The 16,683-nt window shown below is 55.7% G+C and overlaps 7 protein-coding genes across 7 annotated transcripts; 3 read left to right on the top strand and 4 right to left on the bottom strand.

Moving 5' to 3' along the window:
- Positions 1–650: 650 nt before the first annotated feature.
- On the bottom strand, positions 651–3,116 carry ISF_01706 (Sec1 family superfamily; the record flags this gene model as incomplete). Its single annotated transcript, XM_018845313.1, has 5 exons — positions 651–2,330; positions 2,392–2,741; positions 2,832–2,919; positions 2,977–3,014; positions 3,083–3,116. 5 exons carry the CDS (start codon positions 3,114–3,116, stop codon positions 651–653), a joined length of 2,190 nt encoding a protein of 729 aa, XP_018707036.1.
- Positions 3,117–4,122: 1,006 nt separating this feature from the next.
- On the bottom strand, positions 4,123–4,872 carry ISF_01705 (D111/G-patch; the record flags this gene model as incomplete). The annotated part of the gene is made up of 1 exon (XM_018845312.1): positions 4,123–4,872. One exon carries the CDS (start codon positions 4,870–4,872, stop codon positions 4,123–4,125), a length of 750 nt encoding a protein of 249 aa, XP_018707035.1.
- Positions 4,873–5,271: 399 nt separating this feature from the next.
- Positions 5,272–6,835, bottom strand: ISF_01704 (Defects in morphology protein 1-like protein; the record flags this gene model as incomplete). Its single annotated transcript, XM_018845311.1, has 2 exons — positions 5,272–6,494; positions 6,565–6,835. 2 exons carry the CDS (start codon positions 6,833–6,835, stop codon positions 5,272–5,274), a joined length of 1,494 nt encoding a protein of 497 aa, XP_018707034.1.
- A 1,718-nt stretch (positions 6,836–8,553) lies between these two features.
- On the top strand, positions 8,554–9,136 carry ISF_01703 (hypothetical protein; the record flags this gene model as incomplete). Its single annotated transcript, XM_018845310.1, has 2 exons — positions 8,554–8,858; positions 8,923–9,136. The coding sequence occupies 2 exons, from the start codon at positions 8,554–8,556 to the stop codon at positions 9,134–9,136; spliced, it is 519 nt and encodes a 172-aa protein (XP_018707033.1).
- A 452-nt stretch (positions 9,137–9,588) lies between these two features.
- ISF_01702 (hypothetical protein) lies at positions 9,589–10,224 on the top strand (the record flags this gene model as incomplete). Its single annotated transcript, XM_018845309.1, has 1 exon — positions 9,589–10,224. One exon carries the CDS (start codon positions 9,589–9,591, stop codon positions 10,222–10,224), a length of 636 nt encoding a protein of 211 aa, XP_018707032.1.
- Positions 10,225–10,833: 609 nt separating this feature from the next.
- Positions 10,834–11,459, bottom strand: ISF_01701 (hypothetical protein; the record flags this gene model as incomplete). Its single annotated transcript, XM_018845308.1, has 2 exons — positions 10,834–11,054; positions 11,111–11,459. 2 exons carry the CDS (start codon positions 11,457–11,459, stop codon positions 10,834–10,836), a joined length of 570 nt encoding a protein of 189 aa, XP_018707031.1.
- A 1,932-nt stretch (positions 11,460–13,391) lies between these two features.
- Positions 13,392–13,725, top strand: ISF_01700 (hypothetical protein; the record flags this gene model as incomplete). The annotated part of the gene is made up of 2 exons (XM_018845307.1): positions 13,392–13,439; positions 13,489–13,725. 2 exons carry the CDS (start codon positions 13,392–13,394, stop codon positions 13,723–13,725), a joined length of 285 nt encoding a protein of 94 aa, XP_018707030.1.
- Between the last annotated feature and the right edge of the window lie 2,958 nt (positions 13,726–16,683).

Here is a 16,683-nt window from a genome sequence, read left to right as displayed (position 1 = left end):
GGATGGATGAATGGCATGGGCGGCGGTGGAGGGATGTTGTTTGGCATAGCACACTTTGGTGGTGCCAGGATGGAATGCGACAAAGGGTATGATGAGATGTATATCCCGCCACATATTCAACAAAGGAAAAGATTATAAAAAAGTACAGAGGAAATGAAATGCAATGTGAAGAACCGTGGTTACTTGTACACCATGCCTGTACACGGTGTTTGGGAGATGTTGTCCGCCTAAGTAACTGTTGACAAGGGCGTGTTACAGTAGACAAGAACTTCGTTGCCAAGCCTGGAGAGGTAGAGGAAATTTCAGTGTATTTATTACAATTCCTTTCCTAAACATGCCTCCCTAGTCCGCTGCGGTGTGTGTTTGCTTTGATCTATTCCAACTATTTACCCCCAGCCCCTTCTGATTCAACTTCGGCCACGCTTTCTTTTTCGAAGCGACGACGACCACGTGAACGACCTCTTCTCGCGCACCGCGACGCCCAGCTTGAACGTCTCAGCCGACGACGAGCGCTTGGTCGCCTCGGTTGACGAGCGGCGCTTGAGGCGGCGTACCGCGATCGCCGCCGCTGTCGCCGCCGCTGCCGCCTCGTCTTCCGACACGGTGGGCGGCGGCGATGACACGGAAATATCTCTCAGCCGGAGAGAGCTCTACTTCTTCATGCCCAGAAAGTTTCTCCGCTTCTTCTCTTTGTGTAGCTTGCCGTCCGCCGGCGCTGGCGCCGGTACTGAAGGTGGCACCGGAAGCGGGCCGCCACCGTTGCTCGGCAGTACGGGTGGGTTGTTCAGGCTCATGTTGCCCATGGCCTGGGTGGGTGGCGCCGGTGCCTTGGGGACGCCGCTTTGTCCGGGTCGGGTCGGCAGACCACCTTGAGGAGGAGGCGCGCGACCGCCACCGCGACCTTGTTGCAGTGGTACTTGCCCCGGTGGCGGTTGCACGCCACGGGGAGGCGCAGGGCGCTCAAACAGATGTGCTGGTGCGCGAGGCTTTGGTCTGTCGAGTGGCAGATCGAGTTGCCGCTTGTCGCGGCTCAGATCACCGACCTGTCGAATAAAGAATTGCGGCGTCAGCATGTGTGAGGTTGTGAGGATAATGTCGCGGCTATTTTGCCTGCCAACGTCGTAGCAGACGCGGCTTTCACTATACGTCGCACCACCAGCCATGAAGACAATTATGCGTTGTTTGTTCTCGGGCTGGCGACGTCCCGCCGCGGCCCAGTTCGGTCTTCCTGCTCGGAGAGAGGTTCCCTGCGCTGCGAGCAATTCTTCGTTGGGGTCCAGAGGCGGCTTGACATACGGGAATATTCCTTGATCTAATGTGCCCTTGACGAGATGCTCGAGAAGAGGTTTCAGTGCAGGGTCAAAGCGTGATAGGAACGATTCCTCGTCAGACTGGGTCGCCTTTGGATCTTTGGGGAACAAGGCGACATATGGCCGCCGCTGATCTTTGAGCTGGTGCTTGACTGAGCCGCCCAGCAGCTCAAGATTGCTTATGACTTCGCCGTCCTGAACAGGTAGGCCGGCATGGTTCAGGAGTTTTTGAACATCCTCCATAATGATACCTCCACGGAAGAGAATGTACATGATAATCAGGCGTAGTCTGTCCAGTGGTCGAACAGCCTCGTCATCGAGTAGTCTGACAATGGATTCCAATACATTTTTCGGCTTTCGGAAGTCTTCGTCAATACCAGTGGCAAGAGTCTGCTCTGCCGAGGCAATATCGGGCAGCTTGTTGCGTTCGAAAATGTTCATACACTCTTGCGCCATGGTAAGGTGCAACGAGTAAGCTCCCTTCATTTCCTGGAACTGTGGTAGACCAGCCAGCATGTCTCTAATTGCACTTAGGTTGGTGGGATCCGCGTTTTCGTCGGTAAAGTGTGGGTTCTCAGCGAGGAACTTTCGAAAGTCGCCCATAAGCTTATCAATCGTGTCCTTCATGTGACGATGGCGGTTGTCGACCCAGACCTTGTCCCTTTCGGAGAGCTCCATGTCTTTTTCTTCAGCCTCTGGCGTGTTTGCGTTGATGACTGTATGGTAAGTGACCTTGTCGTTTTCTTTGATGGGCAAAAGGTCGTGCGCCATGGCTTGGTATGAGAACTCGTGTAGCAGGGGAGCCATCAAGTCCATCGAGCGATCAGTGATGAGCAACACGCCTTGGGGTCGGTTCGTTTGGGGCGGGAAGTTCTTGTTGTATTGAGCATAGCCGTCGAGCTCCTCCTGCACAAAGCGCGCCAAGTGGCTGCACAGAACGTGGGCCTCGTGGATGGCGTTGCGAGGCTGGTAGAAGCGGACTTTGGGGTACTCTCCCAACGTGATGCAGACTCCGGCAATCTGGACGTTGATTAGCAAGCAGATCAGGTGGCGTAGATGATTGCTGTATTAAATCAGGTACCTTTTGGGCTAAATTTTGCATGTGCTTGGGGACGAGGTTGTTGCAGGCTGGGTGGTAGAGCATAGGAAAGCTCCAAGGGTCGCGGAAGATGACGAGATGCGACTCGCGGGGGTAAAAGTCGCTAAAGAGCGTTTTGGAGCTGGCGCGAAGATCACGAATTCCGCGAAAGTCGTCAATGCGCCGTCGCAGGCCGGGTTCGAGCAGGTTGGTCCAGACGAGGTAGGCCCTGCGGTAGCGGCGGACCTCGAAGTCGGCGAGGAGGCAGTCGACAATGTGGGCGTCGGGGGTCAGGATGTAGATGGCGTCCATCTCGGGGTTCGGCTCGCGACGGTCCTCGATGCGCTCGATGGCTGTGTGTGGCAAGCAGGGGCGGTTAGCTGGCTGGCTGGTTGGAAGCGCGGGGTCGGGGGGAAACTAGATCTGAGGCGGGAGTGACGAACTGGCAATATTGTTGTTGAGAATATCATCTTCCTTGATGCAGTTGTTCAAGATCTTGTGCGAGTTTTCGTCGACGATGAGACATTTCCACTGCGCATTCGTGATTAGCTAGAGTTGATGGCGGAAGGTGGCCGGGACCAGTCGTACGTCGCCTTGGGTGATGCTCCGGATCTCGTTGAGGATGACTAGGAGAGCAAGTCAGTCTGCGGCGCTTGTAATACGGCGTTTCGGGGAGAATTGGTAGTGGCAGTACCATCGTGCTGTTCTTGAATGACCGAGAGCCCCATGTTGTCGGCGGCGGCGGACGAGGGAGCTCCTCGCGCGCGTCGTTCTGGGTTGCTGGGTGGATGAGTGGTAGAAGTGGTTGCTGGCGGCGGAGGAGGAGGAGGAGAAGGAGGCGGTGATGTCACGGGGCCGACCCTCGAGACGCAAGGCCCAGCGCGAGATCAGCAACAAGTGAGAGTTGGCAGCAGCACGGATAAGCGATTCGTGGTGATGGCTGCAGGGGACGGGTTGGCGAAAAGATTATACGAGAAAGATGGGCATCGCTGGAACCGGCCGAGGTGATTTGCGGATATGCAAGATTCAAAAACAGGAGCTTCCTTGGTGTGCTTGGGTACCTACTAGAGTACCAATGTGGGAAGGAGGTTTGGCGGGGTTGTACATTTAGAGTAGAGGTGGTACTTGCACAGCGTCATGCCGGGGCGGCTGCTTGCGGCAACCGATGTGGCTTGCTTGTCAGGGCACAAGGCCACGAGTCTGCGCGGACAGCTATAAATGGAGATGCTGAATAGTTCAACTCAATGGACGGATTCCATGGAATTAATTTGTTTCATTATTATTGTTTATTCCTGTAAAATGATTCAGGGCACTTCTGCAGGTGCTGTTCTAAGTACAGGTGCTTCCTGCAGGTCCGCAGTGGATCTCGTCAGCCCAGCCAGCGCCTGCGATGCGCCCGGGAAGCCTCCCAGCGCTAGCATAACCAAACACCTGGCCTAGGTGGTGTTAGTTGCTCAATTTAATTAATTGGCAAAGATCCTCGATATCTCTGGTTATACTCGCATTTTAGTAACAAGATGCTGTTAAAGAAAAAAAAAAACAATAAAAAATCATCTACGCTCCTTCATCACTCTGGCACCCGTCCGTCATGCCCATCTTCCATCTGAAACGCCTGTATCAACCCTGGGTACTCATTCATCATTCATGCTCCTCGTCCTGTTACGTCAACCTCCGTCTCCGATTAGCATAGCCGAATATCATGCCCTCTTATACCCGACGCACCAACCAACACGCTCACTCCCATTCCTTGCCGTCCCCCTTCAAGTACTTGTCCAGGTCCTGCCGCCCGTAAATCTCCGCCTGCAACCGCGCCGCCCGCCGCTGCTCCTCCGCCCCGCGCGCCTTGCGCTCCTTGGTCGTGAGCTGGCGGCGCGCCTCCTCCTCGGCCCTCTGCTGCGCCGTCTTCTTCGCCGGCTCCGGCGCTGTGGCTCCCACGCCCAGCACGTCGTCCTTGGCCGCCACCTTGATCGGGTACCGCGTGCCCTCGCCGCCCGCGCGCCCCAGCCCGACCCGCGCGTCCGGGTCCCAGCCCTGCGCGGCCAGCGCCCGCAGGCCCATGCGCGTCCGGTCCAGCGCCGACGGCGGGTGCGAGTGCTCGACGCTGACCTGGTGCGCGAGCGACGCCTCGTGCGCCTCGACCGTCGTCGTGATGGGCAAGGAGCAGACGGGGCACGTCACTGCCTCGTCTGCGACGGGCGTCTTGTCGGGGGCAGCTCCGGGCCCCGAACTGTCGCTGCCCGTCTTGTCCGAGTTCTTCGCCGACGCGGAGGCGTTTCCCATGACGATGTTGGCGTACAGGTCGCCGACGATGGAGCTGGTTGGCCGGGTTGACGGCAAGGTAGAAATGTAGTCGTCTGAGTCTTGCGCCCGCACGAATTCGACCTTTTTGCGCTTCAGCCCGGCGCCGAAGGGGCGCTTGTGGTGTAAAGGAATGCCATCTTGCTCATGCTGGTCGCTTTCCTCGCTGTATCGCGATCGCCGCATCGCCAACGGCCATTTGTCTGTCGCGACAGTGATGTTTGTTGAGGCTGGATTTTGCAGTGGGAGGATGCTATTGAAGATGGTGGGGCCGTGCACAACGGAGCAACAGCAATTCCACCGTTGGACACGTAGAGATGCAATAGGAGTGAAATAGAAAGAAGATGATAGTAAACGGTAATATTAATGGGTAATAAGAATAATTCTTCTTTAAATATACATAAAAATGGAATCAATTCAAGCGTGGGTGCATCAGCCACATGACGTAGTCTTTGACATGCAATTTAGGCAGCCCTCAGCCGCCATAACAAAGCAGAGCTGCCTGATTCCGCTCGACATCAACCGCCTAATGCGATAGTCAGGGTTTGTCTTTACTTCTTCATTATATTCTTCATTCAGCATGAGTCATGTAGCTGGCTTCTTCGAGCCCGCCGCTCGTAACCTCTCTCGCACGCTCTGCACCCTCCTGGCGTCCATCGCCGCGCGCCACGTGCACGTATCCGCAAACTCGCATGTCCTGCACTTGAAGGCCTCGTCCAAGCTGACGCCCGCCGCGCGCCGCTCACCGCGCCACCAGGCCATGTACGCGCCCACGTACCCGTCCAGCGCGGAGCGTGAGGCCGCAAAGTCGTGGTGCCCGATCACGAACCCGTCGCCGCGGTGGACGTATTCGACGCGCAGCATGGGGCCGACCGACACGAGGCCCGCGGGGAACGTGAGGCCGACCTCACGCTCGACAAGCGGCAGCAGCTCCCGCAGACTCCGGTACGGTAGATCCCCGCCCTCGCTGCTCTGCCAGGAGCTGGACGGGCTGGTATCGAGCATCTCGTCATGGGAGCCGGCCATTTGCGCGAGAAAGGTGTCGGAGAACGGCGCATCAGGATCGAGACCGTACCGACGGAATACTTTGTAAAAGTCGAGGTGACCGGCTGCGAGGTCTGCGAGGAAGCGGTGGTACAGTAGCAGCTGTATCTTGGCTGGCCGTAGCACAGAGTCGGGTACCTTTCTCAGCGAGCCTCTTGTCTTGACGTCAGCAATGTAGACCTTGGGACCCTCTGGCTTGTTCTCCTTGTCGGGCGTCGTCGACGCAAAATAGTCTGTGACCTTGGCCTGCTTCGCCTCCTCTTGCGCCTCCTCCTGACTGAGCTCCAACTCGAACTCTGGGTTTGGGTTCTCGTAACTCAGGTAGTCGATCACGCCGTTGACGAGGTTCCCGTCCACCACGCCCCAAATCTCCAGCTCCCGCGTCAGGCCGGTCCCGCGCAGCGTGCGCAGGCCCTGGATCAGGTTCCACAGCCGGACGCCGAAGCCGTCCTCGCGACTGAGCACCTCGACCTCGACCGTCGTGTGCACCTCGTCCTCGAGCTTCTGGTGCAGCGCGGACCCCTGCTGCATCGCCGCCGTGCGCGTCCGCCGCCCACCGGGGAGCCGCGACAGCGTGTACCAGTACTGCAGCTCACACCAGGCGCCCGATGTCAGGTCCGAGACGGTCAGCGGGCGCCGCGGAAACGAGCGGAACCTTTTCAGCGGGGAGCGGTGGTCGTCGAACTCGTCCTCAAAGTCCTCACGGACTGGCGCAGACTGCACTTCCGTCGCGGTATCTTCAGGGCACTCCGAAGCACGTTTTACTGGGCGCTTCAGAGTCAGTCAGCTTTCCACGCTGATAAGAACGGAGGGGGCGAGAAGTGAGGCACATACAAGTCGGAGAGCTAATCTGGCTGCTTGTGGAGCGAAGCAACGCCGCTGTGGATGTGTTGGCTGATTCAGCCGCAGCGTCCTCTTCAGCAGCGGTCGGAGCGCGGCCATCGTCTATCGGCGCATCTGGTGCGAAATCCGACCGTGCAGGCAGCGCGTCGATGGCGGCGGCGACTGAATCCTTCTTGGTCTCTACGTCTGTGACCAGGCGTATCAGGAGCCGCTCCTCATCGGGCGATAAATCGAATGGGAAATCGCCGTCATCCGCTGCCATCATCTGAGAGCAGAAGGCATGATGCACGGGTGTAGATGTTTGGTGGCAACAAATCCTGAACGGTGAGGTAGCGCGTTAAGTGGCGTGCGACGGCGTCTTGCAGGCCCCCCACGGAATGCGCGCGACATCACGTGTATCTCCAGGCGGCGACAGGACACACTCGGCCCTATTTATGAGGCATAGATTCCTCACTTATGAGGCTACAAAAAATCCTTCCTTGTAGAGCGCATTGTGCCAGGACAGACTAATTACTGTTCTTATGGCCCTAACGTACTGGTGCGGGCGTCGAGAGCCAGCATGACTAAATAAAGACAGGCTCACGAATGACAGGGACGTAATTCTTTAAATCATCGGTTGACAGCCAAAGTTGCTGATTTCTCTAGTGAGTTTCGAAAATCACGTCTGATAGGTATGATGTCTCGTTGAACTTGACAGCGCGCAGGAAGATGACTTCAACCCCCCATTCAATGATAGCCGTGGTCATGAGGCCTCAACACCATGGCCATGATGTCTTTGTGGCGTTCGCAGAAGCTTTATATTCTACGAGCTGGTGGCTTTTGGTCCAGAGAGTGAGCCGCTACCTAATCTTGCCCAAGTCAGTAGAGTTCTGAATTTCTTCCCAGCATCAATACCAGCCGTTACCTCTTCTTTCACCATGGGTCATGCTTCACGGAAGACGGCCCGCATGTAGGATGGTTGCAGCAGACCCTGGGCCAGTACCCGCAGTTCATGCATTTGCCTTCGCATGTGAGAGACGTGGTACTCTTGCAGTGATAGCAGTCGTAGATGTCGCCCATTTTGCTCCAGGGGTGCCCTCGTTGGCCGTAGACTCAGTGTGTGGCAGTAGACTTGTCTCATCCACGTCTTCCGTCGCTGATGAGGGGATAGAAGCGCATTTTATATTCGCGCCAATATTGAAATCCGGGCTTGTGGTACTCGATGAAGTCTTTTTCGGCCATCTTGATCCTGGTGGTAATCATATGCCGTGTGAGGCCGCGAAGCAGACAGCGACCGGTCGCGGCCGACATGCTCCCAGAAGGGAAATCAATTATACAAAAATATGCTGTTGTGACTCCCCAATGTAGGTTTATCGGCATATATTTGATCTGTGACACGTGTGGCAGGCCTTGAGCTACGGGACTTTGGTTATTGTCTACATGAGTCCCGGAAGGACATGACTTACTATTGAAACCGGGACCAGACCCAACCCAATTTTTCCAGGTCTGAAAATGAAAACAAACCAATTAGGGAAGCAAATGAAAACCCGCCTTTAGTTCCCCGCGCGATTCCAAGTGCACAATTAACCTCCGTGGTCCCTCATAGCAACTACGCTTAGATAGCGCTACCCTATAGCCGCTGTGCACGTGTAGATAAACAAGACAAACTTTGCTACGACTCACAATTCTGACAGCGAGGCGAAACAAACTATCACCTTCGTATCAATTCAGCTGCTCAATAACTGGGCGTATTCCGCCTCACGAGAATCCCGCTGCCTAGCACAGCCTGTTACGGAGAGAGCCCCCTGTGGAGCGGCCATCCGCAAGCCGCCCAAGGCAGCACAATTAATTCCGACAAACAAAAGGGCAGACAATGTCCAAGACAAGCACCCCTGACAGACAAACAGCGTTCATATAGACCACATCGAGTGTTTTTTATCGTTCCAGTCGCCTCCAGGGATTTTGTTCTTCATTTACAAGTGCATCATGACGTCCGCAACCATGCAGCCGCCACCGCCACCGGCGGCCGAACACGACGGCCCCGCCCCGATGCCGCCCGCCGATATCACGCTCACCAATTTCATGTTGCTGCCGGCGGAGCTGCACCTACAAATCTCCGAGCTCCTCACATACCCAGACGCGCTGTCGCTCAAGCAGACTAACCGGCGCATGCGGCTGCTCGTCAACACGGGCATGCCGCTCAAGGTGGAGTGGCTGCTCGAGCGCCGCCGGCTGCACCTCGACTGCCCCAACGACCACAGCTGCGACCTAGGCAGCGACCTGCGCTTCTGCCGGGGAAGTGTTCCGTAAGTTTATCCTCTCTATAATGGGAGGTGGGAAGGATAAAGTTTGCTGATGCAGGTTTTATAGGCTACTATTAAAGCGCCGCCGAGAGCACTACGAGTGCGAGTCCCGCCCGGGCTTGGGCTGTCTGGTGTATGACACGCCCAAGTGCGCAAATAAACCGAGGGATCTGAAGATGTACAAGATGCAGCTCATAAGGACATCGGGGTGGCTGAGAAGGAACTTGCCGGAGCAGTGGTGGCTGGTGTTGGTGTTGTCGCTGCTGCTGCTTTGGATCTGATCTTTGTGCGGAGCAAGGACTGGGTGGCAATCATTGCGACAGTTAATCAGGGAAGGTGTGCCTTGGCTTTTTGTGTATGACAGAGCAATTGTAATCTTTAATTCTTAATTAGCAATGTATCAACACTCACTTGCCGTGTCGAACTCCCCTTCTTGTTCGTTTGACCCATGCAAATTTGGCGTGATTCAGGGACACCGCATGTTCAGTCTTTGATCTGTTGGTCGTCGATCCCATAACAAAGAAATGTATTGTAGCAGATATGGGATGTTTAGCTCCGAAAGAAAGAAACAAAGAATTTTGAACTGTTCGCACACTCACGTTCGGTGACAACATGCAAGTCATTCATCCCTGCTCCATTCTATATAACTGCAACCCGCTTCCCTCAGCCCTCCCATCCCATACCATTCCGCAACTCAAGGTCCTTCTTCTACGAGCCAAACTATCAAACCGTCATGCCTCACTTTACCATGTCCCTCGAGACTCTCCAGCTCGTCACCCTCTGCTGCGCTGCCCTCTGCAGCCTGGCGCTCCTCCACACCGCGCGCACCATCTCCAGCAGCCTGCGCAACACATCCAGTGCTCTCCTCTATTACGCCGCCGAACTAACCCCAGTGGAAGAGGAGGAGGAAGAAGAGGAGAAGGATGAAAGAGAGGAATTTCCGTCGTCGGATCTCGTCTCACCACCAGCGTCTCCGACGCCTCCGTCGCCCACCACTCCCGACGCCATGGACCTGCTGTTGTACCAGGAGGCGACGGCGGCGGCGACGACGACGCAACCCGAATGGGAAGCGCCACTCAGCCCCGTGCTGTCGTCTTCCAGCTCGTCGCTGTCGCCGCTGCCTGAGGTTGCCGTCTCTTCGCTGGAAGAGGAGCTGCGCCGGGCGGCGCGGTCCGAGTCGGTCCAGCCCGGTATCAGCCCACCCACCCGCCCCGGCTCAAGCAGACCGTTGAGCTACCCTGGGGTAGCTCGGGCGGCGCAGAAAGAAAAGGAAGGGCTGCAGGCGTGTAAGCGCACGAGCTTGATCGCGGTGCCGGTGGCGCCCGCTCGATGCGTCAAGAGGGACTGTGACGGTGGGATGAAGAAATGAAGCTTTGCTCGCGGCTGCCTTGTGGAGGGACTGCCCCCAGGCTGTGAATTTGCAAAGTATGTGATTTTCAGAAGATTCAGGTTGGATTTGGATTTGGATCTGTATTTTACGGGGAAGTGATCCCGCACCGTCGCGCTGGCGTTCTTACAATGGACCAACCTCCAACGTAAAAAACGCCACACACAGAAATATCAACCCCTTCTTGTGCTATTGATATGCATGCTGAAGCATTAAAACTCAATAATCACCTTGCTGTGCTCCCACCTGTGATCGACACCGGCTGTGGCTTTTGTGGCTTGCGGGGTGATATTGCCCCACGAGACAGCAGTTCTCCGACCTCCTCCGGGACTGCGTTACCGGCACATGCGGAATTGTTTTTGTCAAATTATCGTATCTTCATTATTCATAGAGTAACAAAGTGGTAATCTAAGGCTTGCATACGGGGAAGTGGTAAAAATGCAACGCTGTCTGACAAACCCATTACGCCTGGAACACGTCCCTCCCATCTCACATAAGCCAAGCGCCACCATCTATCCGTAGTGAAACAAACTTTTCTGGCTTGGTTGCAGATTATATTTTCGCAGCCCTAATGTCCCAGAAAAAATTGGTTTATAGCAAGGCGGCAGCGGCAGCGGCAGCAGCACCGGCGTACATGTAGCCGGGAATGGCGGTGGGAGCGGCGGCGTTGTGGGTGCCCTTGATGGTTGTGGTGAGTTGGTCCTTGTGCGAGGGCGCCGTGGCATCGACCGTGATGGTAGCAGCAGCGGCGGCCATGGTCGGGTTGTAGTGGGTTGACGTGAAGCCGCAGCCGGAGATCAGGCGATCAATGTCTACGCATGGAGTCAGCATCCCATGCCACTTTACGGAGAGGCTTGGTCACTCTTACCCTTGACATCATCCGAGTCAATGTCGTCATCATCGTCGTGGTTGCCGAGGCTGCGCTTGGCCTTGACGTGCTGGTGCATGCAGTCGGCGCACTCGGCGGCGATCTCGCCGACCTTGAAGCTCGTGTTGGTGCAGACGCACTGGTTGTGGAGGAGGTCCTCGTCCTTGCCCTTGCCGAGGCCGAGGTCGACGTCGCACTGCTCGGACAGCGTGGCGATGGGGTTGCAGATAGTCTTGCAGGACATGGGCACGTCGTCCATGTCGAGCTTGAGCTCCTCGGTGGAGTCGTCGAAGAGGTCGGCGGCGGCGATGGCGGCCAGGGCTAGAGAGCCGAGGACTGAGAACTTCATGGTGAAAGCGGAGTTGCGGTGTGCTGTGAATGGAACGAAGCAGAGTAAAAGAAAACTACCGCCGAGGAATAGGGTCAAGAAGTTGGTAGTATAATCTGCTGTGATGGATGAGAGTGACGATCGAAAGCAGCCTATGGGGTGAGGGTAAGCAGCAGCTATATATCCTCGGGCATAATCACCGAGGAGCCGTCAGCCACGGCGTCATGGCCTGGACCAGAGCACCAGGGGCGGTAGAGAAAAGAATTTCCGATGCGACTGTGACGGCAGTACGGGTGCATGGAAGAGAGTAATCCGTGAGCAAGGGTCTCAAGGGTGGTGGGTTCCGCTTCGCAAGGGACCGCGACGCCTCAGCAAAGGGTACCGCATCACCGGATATGCGGCCGGCGATGGGCGTACAGCCCTTTCTTGATTTCGATGATTGGGTGGTGGACTAGGCTGGGCTACGTAACTAGGCTTCGCGATGCATTTCTGAGAGCCGAGGCAAACAATGAGGCGCGGAGAATAGATGGGCTGGGCAGGCGTCTCACGGAGGAGGTTGTTGAATCGGGTAAGCAGAGGTGCAGGCTGACATCGCGTATACCGTATCGGGCAAGGCGTGTAGGGCTGGGTGTTGAGGTTGACGGGGGCGATGCAGCAGGTGTGACGGGTTTCATGAGCCGCTGTGGCCTTATAAGGGGTTGCATGAGGAGGAATCCAGGTGGATGAATTCCGGTAGCATTGTGTGGCTATTCCAAGGGCCGTTCGTTGTGTCGTGTTGGTCGTTGTTTGTTGGTCCTGGGCACCTGGCGGGCGGCCGGCAACTGACAGCGCAAACAAACAGGCTGTTACCACCTCCGTTTAGTAATCAAAAATATTGCACCAGGTCCGTGAGTTCTTAACTCAACATCGTAAGGACATTGCCCATTACAACGGCCGTATCAATGCACTGACTTGATGTACTATCCTCTCCTGCCATCCCGTCTGACCCAGGGCACGCGAATCCCGTCCCAGCGCGCCTCGATGGCTTCCTCAACCCCGGTCCGCTACGACAACAATGACGACGCCCATGTGGCTGTGCGCAACGGCGGTACTCTTCTCGATCCTGGATTTATCCCCGATACGTTCCGCAGGGCTTGAAAATTGCCCGGCCGGTCTAGAAAGATGTTCGGCCTACTCAGCGGCCGTTTCTCAGCTTCCGAACGACGAAAAGTTGGTGGTGGACCATGGAACTCCAGAGTCCAGCGAGGTGGCCTGTCGTGCGCCGATCCTACGTTGGGCTGATAATAACCTTTTTTAGTTGCAGAGCCAAGACTCTCTACGCCGCCACTGGTGCTACTACATACATACAATATATCCAGTTGTGTTTTAAACGTCGGCATCGCTCGTTCCGAGTGCTGCACACCGATCGCCTGGCGGACACCCTATGCTCAGCAACAATTACAATGCAAATCATCACCATGGCCGCCGGGCGTCTAGTTTCTTTTTTTCCCCTCGCTCTTCAACTCCGCCGCGATTGCGCGACCGTAATCCGGCCTTGATGCTATCCAGGCCTCCTGGCTCATCTCACTGTCTGGCTCCGGTTCCCGCATCAGCCACCCAGCGAGATCCGCCCTCAGCCCTCCGCCAAGACAGGGCGTAATATTGTCTCACTCCATCAACTGTTAATGACCGTCAAGACATGCGAGCATTTTTCAGCTCTGCGAGGTGGCATCACTCGCTGCGTAACCACCAAAGAAGCCTTCACGCAATGTGCATAGTGTGAAGAGCACCCTGGACCGAAAACGGGGTTAGACTGCGAATTTGATGCCCATCTCCCACGTGCGGCCGCCGACTCGTGCTGCGCGCCGGGACGGCACGCCTGGCGAACGCCACCGCCCGGGGGACAATCGCGTCGCCAAGCCCGATCTCACCGAACCTCGACGCTGAGAGAAGCACTTGAAGAGAAGGACGGCCATGTTCAGCAAAGATCACAAACTTAACGAAAAGACGGCCGACACTATTGTATTCAGACGGGACCCTAACCAGCCCTACCAACAAAACGATTGGTCAGGACACAGCCTTTGACAACCAGGACTACTTTTGCATGCCGGAAGACTTGTCCGGGTCGGATATCATGGCAGGCATAGGCATGTTGACCCTCCTCGAGGAACCCGACGACATGACGGAGGACCGTTCATCAGCCTACAACGATGACGCCTCCCAAAGGTTGCACGCCGAGGAATTGAGCAGCGCCCAGACCAAAACCGGATCGCCAGAGGACGGCTACGACCTGGAAAGCTACCTATGACGGTTCACACAAAGTTCCCTCCAGCCAGCGAAGGAGCACGCTCCATAGTTCGTGACCCGCCCCCGCCTAATTACCCGTGCTAGGATGTGAAAATAAGAGTAAAAATAAAGGTGTAGATGAGGAAAGTTGAAGTCAAAATGAAATGAGGATATAGTAATGATAGCAGTCAACTTCATGGTAAGACTGTGAGTCTGGCCGTGAGACTGGAAACTACCACCTGAACCGACGAGAGACGCCACCTATGTACGTGGGCGGGTGATGCTGGATGCGCCTCAAAAGCCGGCCAGTTTGCGCAGTGTTCTGCAGTCCGCAGTCAGCGAGTCCTGCTTTTACACAATCACCTAACCGCGCCATCACTCAACCCTGCCCGGCCGTCCATTTCTCTCACACCGAGGGTCTAGGCTGCTTCGGAGCATCAATCTTCGAGTTTCCGCCCGAACCCCTCGGCACGCGGAGCTTGCGCCGACCGCGAACGTCATCCGGGTCCGTAGAAAAGGTGCTCTTCCAGGCCATGCTCGGCGTGCCGCACCCGCGGGCCGGCTTCCGTCGCCTGTACTGCCCCGCTCAGCAGGAACACGAGGAAGCTGAGCGTGGGATTGTCGCGACGAGACGTATCGCGGGGGACACTAGTCCATCGGAGACCACGCCAGATCCTGCCGTTTCCAAGCTTTGCTGCATTACGATGCGTTGCTTGCGTCGAGTCCCGCCGAATTTCGACGACGTTGCCTAGACATCCATCTAACGATATTGCCTTAACATGGGGGCTGCCACAGCGCCTACATACATCCAGACCTCCATGACCAAAGGCACAGTTGGCCACCACCACGCGAGGCTTTGGCTTCGACAGATCCTTGTATGGGTCATCGGCTGCTAGGCGTGTGACGGCTCCTAGATGAGCCTCTAGTAGAGCGCGTGAGCGCGGAGACAAGCGTGGGTAAGGCACAGTGCTGGTTGCACTGTGTGCACGCAGAGGTACAAGCACAGCAAGCGCGGCGGGTACCCAGCTCCGGACACTGGAGTGGTCGGGCGAGGGTCCGCTGTGTCTCCCCTGCCAGGCTGCGGGGGGTGGATCTCACCTGAGGGTACCTCAGTGAGTTCAGCTGAGGGGGGTTGGGGTTGGTTGGAGGAGGGGATCTGCGTGTGTCTTGGGTGAGGGAGGTACCTACTAGGTATCTTGCGGGGGTGCGACCGAGTACCACAGATTTGGCCCTCACATCACTGCCCTGCTCGTGGGGGAGAAAGATAACGTTGAAAGATGCAGCGCGTGTGCGCAGGCCAACACAGATGGAAAGATGCAATCTGCTATATACAGGGCTAACCGCTCCCTGCTGAGTGGCATCAGTGCAGGCCGTGACCAGCCTTCAAAGGTCATTCATTACGAGCGCTCCATTTGCCCTGCCTGGTTGAGACAGGGGATTGACACTGATTGATTGTGTCTGTCGCTCGTTGGCCTGGTCAGCCGTCTTGCTCCTCTATTTGATTGCCAGTTGGCTCTTGCGGCTTACTGTACTACGAGTGTATGCTGCGGATTATCGGCCGCGACGACTCTTCCGCCTGCACATCCCAGCATTATGTGTTCCAAGTTTGATTACCAGCTAGAACAGTCCTCCTTCGCTCACCGAAATGGCATCGAATTGCTCAGGTATTCATTCCATGGCCTGATCACCTTCACCGAGGTGCTGCGCAGGCTCTCTGTGCTGTCGCCGCCCACGATGTGATCCACCTTGTCGGTTTTGGGCGGCATTCTCTTGGCCGCTTGTCGCCATTGGGTTGCAAAGCAGCCCGCCTTATACATCGATGTGCCCTTCCGCCAAATTGCCTTCCTTCAAGAGTTTCTGGACTTGCGCTTCGGTCCATCTTGGGTTTCATCCGCCAGGCCTTGTCATTCGCCGCGTGTGGTCGCGGCAGCTTGCGCACAAGGGGTTGATATGCATAGGGGCCTCGTCCAGGTTTCCGCAGTTCATGCGCAGTTGACTCGAATCTTCTCATCTTCAATGCCCACGGTGGTCTTAATGGCGTCCTCGATGAGATCTGGGCGCGTCGGTGGGAGAGCCTCTCCAGCCTACACTTCTGCGCTCCAATCCGCCATCCCCCGCATAAGTGGTCAAGGACTATACCCTCAATGAGTTGAAAGAGGAAGCTGTCGACCGACGATATATGCTACTGTTTCTCATGAGCGAGTCCTTGAGAGGATTAGAGAGCGCCAAAAGTAACTGAAATCACGATGTTCGTATGAATGTGGCTAGCCGCTTGAGTCCTGTTCACATCGGGAGTTCGTACTGTCTTGCTTGTTTGTCCTCAATGTATATATGCCAGTGACAATGCTGCAACAGGTGTGTTTTTGGCAGCCCAAGCCAGCGCTATGGCGGCTTTTTGATTTCCAATGGTCTTTGATTTTTTTCTACTGTGAACAGCGTCGCCTGACAATACGTTTAGGTAGTGATACTAAATGCTTGCGGCAAATTATAGGGGTCGCGAAAGATTTGTTGGGAAAAGTGTTGTTTTTGGTCAACCGTTCTGCATTTTCCGTTTCGAAACAAACACCTGTGTATTTGAGAAAGAACCTTTTTGGCGCATTTGCGTGTGGGAGCGCACTTTTATTCGCGGTTGCCCCCGCGTGTTTTTTTTTTTTTTCGACTAACGACCTCTTCATGTTTTACGCCAGGCAAGCTAACAAAAAAGTGTATTGTAGTATTCGCAGTACGCTGCGTTCTTAGAATCATATTAAACAATTTGGTGCTGCTTTCTATATTTTGTCCTCCCATAGAGGAGCGGTTGTCGTCCGTCTGGTGCATGCTGTGTCGTGTTTTTTTTTTTCTATTTCGATATGGACTCTACCCTGAGCTCCGCAAGTACGAAGAACGTGCAAAAAGTGCTATAATCCTAGATGCTTGCTAATGCAAAAAACAAGCCTAGGCTACTAGTAGAAAGTAATCTATAGCGTTCCGTCACCACTCA

The sequence above is a fragment of the Cordyceps fumosorosea genome, assembly GCF_001636725.1.
Source record: "Cordyceps fumosorosea ARSEF 2679 chromosome Unknown scaffold_3, whole genome shotgun sequence".
NCBI classification, from domain to species: domain Eukaryota; kingdom Fungi; phylum Ascomycota; class Sordariomycetes; order Hypocreales; family Cordycipitaceae; genus Cordyceps; species Cordyceps fumosorosea.
This window is presented reverse-complemented; position numbering and strand designations above follow the sequence as displayed.